General features: G+C 41.6%; 1 protein-coding gene across 1 annotated transcript; it reads left to right on the top strand.

Moving 5' to 3' along the window:
* The first annotated feature begins 519 nt into the window (after positions 1-519).
* On the top strand, positions 520-981 carry LOC137277395 (variant surface antigen E-like). Its single transcript, XM_067809104.1, has one exon. It carries the CDS (start codon positions 520-522, stop codon positions 979-981), a length of 462 nt encoding a protein of 153 aa, XP_067665205.1.
* The last annotated feature ends 5,592 nt before the right edge of the window (positions 982-6,573 follow it).

The raw sequence follows: 6,573 nt of genomic DNA, 5'->3' as shown, positions 1-6,573 counted from the left end.
CGGATATACCCTATACCAGTCATGTTCCTCGTATGTCTTGTGAGTGTCATGGTACCCAGTCGTATCTTTCCCTCCAGATTTAGCTTCAGCCACAGCATGGAGATGGTAAGACTGGGTTTACTGAGTACACAAGGTGTGATTAATTGCACTGTACACTTTTCATGTTCAGAAAAGACATTGGACAAGCTCCCAGTTACTTTTTTCTTGTTTGCCACGCATTTCCCTCTAGACGTGTGATAAGAAGAAAATTGCACACGGAACGCAAGTGTAGCGGTAAATTCGGAAAACACCATTTATATTATTCACCGAAAGAAGACATTTTCGTCCATGTAATATATCATACACGAGAATTAGAGAGGATAGACTTTGATCTGCCAACATCTCCTTCCGTGAAAGAGGTTGCTAAGCAACTACATCTGTAAAATTGTAAAGAAAATGCATACTGAATATTCTTTGTTCACGAAAGTTAGCCTAAACTAAAGCGAGCCTTATATTTTCAGGCAAAAAATCAAATGTCCTATGACGAGTACAAGAGATCTGAATCAGTCCAATTGTCTAGTGACGAGTTTTGGAGATCTGAATCAGCCCAACTGTCAAGTGACGAGTTTTGGAGATCTGAATCAGTCCAATTGTCTAGTGACGAGTTTTGGAGATCTGAATCAGCCCAACAGTCCAGTGACGAGTTTTGGAGATCTGAATCATCCAAACTGTCAAGTGACAAGTACAAGAGATCTGAATCAGTCCAATTGTCTAGTGACGAGTTTTGGAGATCTGAATCAGCCCAACTGTCCAGTGACGAGTTTTGGAGACCTGAATCATCCAAACTGTCAAGTGACGAGTACAAGAGATCTGAATCAGTCCAATTGTCTAGTGACGAGTTTTGGAGATCTGAATCAGCCCAACTGTCCAGTGACGAGTTTTGGAGATCTGAATCAGCCCACTTGTCCATTGTCATCCTTAATGTCAAGTGACGAGTTTTAGAGAGCTAGTTTAGCCCAAATGCACCTTAGGAATCCTAGAAATCTCAATATAAACAATGTCCAGTGACGACGAATTCCACTAAGGCTACAGTGAACATTAAAAATGTCAGCCTCCTCAACCATCTGTCACTGACCTTCCTTTTCTACTTCCACATTCTTACTACAGAATGTAACACTCGGGGATCCGAGTTAGAAATGGTCCTCACCATCCATGGTTGTCTTAAGTGGCGGCAAACGGTGGTCGGGTTCGCTGACTTGTCTATCACATGCCATCGAATCCCAATCGCATAGATGCATATGATGCCAATAGCAGGGTCGTCTGGTCCACATCCGAATTATTAACACACCTCCGCCATATGGGAGTAAATGATCTGATGTAGCAAAACCATTTCATTAAAGAGAGTCTCACTTTATATAATAATAATAATAATATTGCATCCCAAGTACACTGTCGTCAGGCTCCCCATTGTTCTCGGTGCCCTTGGTTTGGTACCTCCTGATCTCTTGGCGCAGATCAGGAGAGTGCCTGGGTTCTCCACCGGGAGCACAGCCCTTCTGACAATCTGGGTAATGCAGAAGGCTGCAGTGTTGGGGAGCCTCCATATTCTCCGAAAAGTTCTTGGTGGGTTCGACTAGGCAGTGTTTCCTGGGAGAAGTCCCATTCGCTGTCTGGGCTGCGTGTAGAGGGGGCGAGGGCCCTGAGCTGATGATGAGCCTTACCGGCCTGACTGTGCCAGGATCACCTGAACCCTCTCTGCTGCATTTCAATCTTACTCTGTAAAACATAATAATAATGTGCAGTTTCATAGCGCATCTATTCACACAACAGTATGTCCTTTGAAAGAGATATGTCTTAATATTGTTTTTTAAGGAAGGGACACTTTCAGACATTTTGATGGATGCAGGCAGCTCATTCCATAAGGTAGAGGCAGCAGAGGCTAAGGTTCTTTTACCAAATGTGGCCGTTTTACACTTTGGAACAGTACAGAGATGCTTGTGCTGAGATCGAAGAGCTCTGGGTGGAGAATATGTGTGCAGCAGTTCTTGCAGATAAGATGGAGTCAGATCATGGAAGCACTTGTAGACAGTGAGAAGAATTTTGAAGTCTATGCGAGAAACTACAGGGAACCAATGGAGGTCTTTCAGTAATGGTGTTATATGGTCGAACTTTGAAGATCTGAAGATGATTCCTGCAGCAGAGTTCTGAATGGCTTGAAGTCTTTTTATCTGATCTTTGTTAATATTAACAAAGAGATTATTGCAGTAGTCTATTCTGGACAGAATCATCGCAACGGCAAGTTTGGCAGTTGACTCTTTGCTGAGATATGGCCAATGTTTTCCAATGTTACGTAGATGGTAGTTAGCTCTATACTTTATGACTTTTGAATAGATGACTTCAAATATCACAAGTCAGTGCAAGTTCAAAACGTCGAGTTTTTTTCGAGCAGCTTTAAACTCTTGTATATTTAATATTAATACACGAGGGTGAGAGTTCATCACACAACATTGCATTTGGTGTGAACGGGACTATTATACAACATTAATGGAAGCGGAATTAGTGACATAATGTGATTGTGTCGTCATGGTAACCGATGGAAGCAAGTTTTAGATATAAATTCACGATTATGGTCAACCAACAACAAAGGCCGTCGAGGGTGATTATGTACTATCATCTCACGTGCCTGTGTCTGGCCACCCAATTCCCTTTTAAAGTCGGCACAGAAACTTCAGGGGTGTATTTATAATAAATATCGTCTGACAAAAAACCCTGACCTACTTTGAGCAGCAAAACACGTCTACACTTTGTGAGAGTTATACAATGACCCCAGAACATTTCTAATTACAGGAACGGACGTCTGCATCCCTTCCCGATGTCTCACAGATGCAAGGTAGGCCACTTCCGGCTACCCATCATACCTTAGCCAAAATGGCCGCAAAAGAAAGACCAGGGCGGTCATTGATCTGCCAGTTCATGATCACCACGGCTTGTTGTGGTTAAGATGCTCAACAGTGTGTCGTAAAATTAGCCGCTGGTTTGCGCGTGATAAATCATATTTGTGGTCGAATTCTGGCCATGTGCAGTTGGCCAACAACGTGGATACTGGAACTAATCTAGGTCACCATTTTCAAGTTTGGATATATGATAGAAAAATACGTGGTGCTAGTCAAAACACTAATGTAATGTAAAATACACACGAATACGTATAAAATATATGATCTTATGCCATATTGTGAAGTCGTTAATAGAATTCATTTCCCTGCATTAGAGGACGTTAGAGGGGATAAGTTACTTCAAATGTATATATTGATCACAAAATATCCACGCTGAGCTCAGGCTACCTGTACACATCAGCTTAAATAGCCTTATTACATGATCTATATTAATATTATCGTAAGTGCTTAAGTAAATTTCTTTCACATGCATGTGCACACACGCACACGTATACACATCTATAGATACAAATTAATGTCTACAAATTTTATGATTCTACAGTGAACTCCTTAATATCGAGTAATGTGACGTTTCATTCTAAATATTAACATCGTTATCAAGCATGTGATGTACAGAATGAGGAAGGAAGGTCATATACATGTCGATAATGGATGTTTCCAAAACAGATGCGGCTGAGGTATCAAGTCTGATTGATGTACGCACATGAATAAATAGGATTAACAAAGAATAATCAGTAACTTGACTCAGTGATTGATAGGAACAGGTTGAATGACAGCCAGTATTAAGATGAGAAGGATATATATGCCCACGTGTAGGTATCTATTTCACATTACGATACAAGCTTAATAACCCTGTAAGTATGTACACCGAAACTGTGCATTCATTATAACAAACAAACTGAACATATTCCAAGAATGTAATCGTTTGTTCTATTAAAATATTGTTCCAAATGGTATCTGCGTTTATCACAAACTGTTCTTTCATTACAGGCTGATATACATTCATGTTTGGTTGGGATTTTTTTCGTAATGAATTTCATGACTAATCTTACTCAGTACTGAATTAATAATTCTGTACATTGCAGAAAAGTCCTCATCTTGCAGATCTTGTTTTGTTATTCATCTTGTCAGATGGTCATTATCGCGTGGTCAGCAGTACCTCAACCACTGGGCTGCAAAACACAAGACAGTATCTGAGAGTTCACCACAAACAAATTTCCATTTGGGATACCTACTGGTCAAAGCTGACATGTATCTTCTGTGACACGCGCTGGTTAAACGCTTTGAAGGAGCTGAAACATGAGGGTATTACAGTATTAGGTTTTCACATAGGTTTCGTATTTTTATTAGGATTATGAGGTGTGGTAAAGTATCCTTGTGGTTAAAGCGATCGCTCGTCACGCCGAAGTAATGGGTTTTGTACCCGACATGGGAATAAGGTGTGAAACAGTGATAATGCTGAAATATAGCCATAACGGCCTCAAACTAATTCACTTACATCGAATTATCAAGTACATGTATTTCAAACATTCAGTCAAAGCAATATGCCTGGGAATTAGCTAAATGCATTTTACACTTTAAAATCTCAAGGTCGTTTCTTGCAAGCATTTGTCTGACTTGTGCGAAAAAAAACTGTAATGGTAGGTTCTAATCCAGTCTCAGTCTGATTATATTTCTAGTTTGGTCATCTCTTTACGTGGTTCAGGGCTTTCCCTAAAGTGGCATGCATCACTTCTGATACACGGAGGTGGCGCGCTGTGATTTAACTGCATGCATTACGGTTCAAACTGGCGTTAAACCGAAACTGACCGGGTCCTTCGTGACTGAGGTGGACGCCCTGCCTGTTTTCCTCTAGAGCCTGATTAGTGACATCAAAGATAGCTATAGATTATCAAATGAACGCGAATGATATCAATCAATCTCTTAAAAGCGGCCTCATTCTAAATATCTCATTGTAGCCTCACACGGCTTTCCGCCGCTGATGAAAATGATTGTAATTTTTCCCATAAATCACTGCGCGCATTTGCCTGTTGATGAGGAAGGTTTGATGGCAAGATTTCTTCAGGTAGTGGTCTGTAGAGGACCATTGCAGGCTCACTTCGATTTCCAAGACGTGACTCCTTGACTCCTTCGTCCAACTTGTGATGACCGCGTTGTTTTATCGCGCGATATGGGAAGGGATAGGGCACAGCTGGAAGGTGAAAACATATGGGGAGCGTTCTCACCTGAGCTCCATCAGATACGAGTTGTGTTGGATGGCCTGTCTCAGTATCTCTGTATATCTGTGAGTGATTGAGTTTGATTTAACGCCGCTTTCGTATTGATGTACTGGTTAGATGTGGGAAGAAACCTCCCAGAAGTAGAAGAGTTCTTCTCATCTCTCAGACGTCCTTCCCCAGGGACCTGTGATACACGTAATTATTACTTATTTCAGTTTGTCCGTTTGTTTGTTGTTGAACGCCACACTCACCCATATGTGCCAGTTATATCGCATCGGTCAGTAAAGGATCGGATCTGGACCATACATTCTAGTCATGAACATCACGAGCATCGACCTACGCAGATGGGATCCGATGACATGTTTCAACATGTCAGTTAGTCACCTCTTACAACGCGCATGAGTTGTTGAAGACCGTTTCTAACCCGGATGTTGACGGGTAACTTCTTACAGCACACAACACTACACTGATTACTTTACAAGACCTCCATGTTTCTTGACAGACGGGTGCAATTAGTGTAGTGAATAGCAGAAGAAATATATACAATTCTGACTTTTTGTCAAGTGTATACAATAGAAGACCTAAACATGAACGCTTTCTTTTCTTAGATTTCTTTTTTTTCTCGGAGCTTGCGTTTCCTTTACTTTTTAGTACATTTGGGATTCCTCTGACCCCCTCCTTTCCCCAGGGCAAGTACGTCGCTCAAAGGGTACCTGACGCGACCTTCTACTAGGTTTTGTTAGACTCAGTCGTGGAGTGTAACGAAATACACTGAGACTAAGTTTCCTTAGACTGCCTGACTCCTTGCGTCAGTAGCGTATGTTTTAGGGAGTTAGTGACCCCCCAAAGACAAGTACAATACCTCTCATCTGAAGAATGTCTCCATCTTCCTCGTGAGCAACACTTGCCGCAGCAGCAAGTTGGGATGCGTGGGGTGGACGAATGTGTCCCGACTACGAGGTCATTTCAAAATGCGGGAAATGCAGAGGTTAAACGTTGAAATCGGTGGGCGCAACGAAGAAGACAGCGAATGGTCGCTCGCTTGTAAGGATAAATCAATTAATTTAGTTCAAGGTCAACCAAAAGGCAACAATAATAAGTAACCGGCCTTAATGTGATGGTATTGGTCCCTCGAATGTGCAGACTAATTTCATTGTTGGACGACTTGAAAAGGACCAGCGTCCTTTCTTGAATCCAGAATAGCATAGAAAGATGTTAAACATTTCGTGCATCCAGTTTATCTGCCTTAAAACGCTAGTACAAACTTCCCCAAGTGTAAAATTCTCGAAACATCAAGCTTGTAATATTTATGTACACAGCGAGGGTAGATAACTCTATATTCCTATAGTCTAGAACGTTCTCCTCATCTCAACTCCGCTCTTCCAACCGGACCACGGGAGCTGCCGTTTTCTGCAATTACT

This window comes from Haliotis asinina, chromosome 1 (genome assembly GCF_037392515.1).
Source record: "Haliotis asinina isolate JCU_RB_2024 chromosome 1, JCU_Hal_asi_v2, whole genome shotgun sequence".
NCBI classification, from domain to species: Eukaryota; Metazoa; Mollusca; class Gastropoda; order Lepetellida; family Haliotidae; genus Haliotis; species Haliotis asinina.
The sequence above is the reverse complement of the archived record's forward strand: the minus strand, read 5'-3'. Positions and strand labels throughout refer to the sequence as shown.

What these genes read in the sequence shown, in the direction of transcription:
- LOC137277395 (XM_067809104.1), top strand. Translation starts at nt 520, where the DNA reads ATGACGAGTACAAGAGATCTGAATCAGTCCAATTGTCTAGTGACGAGT.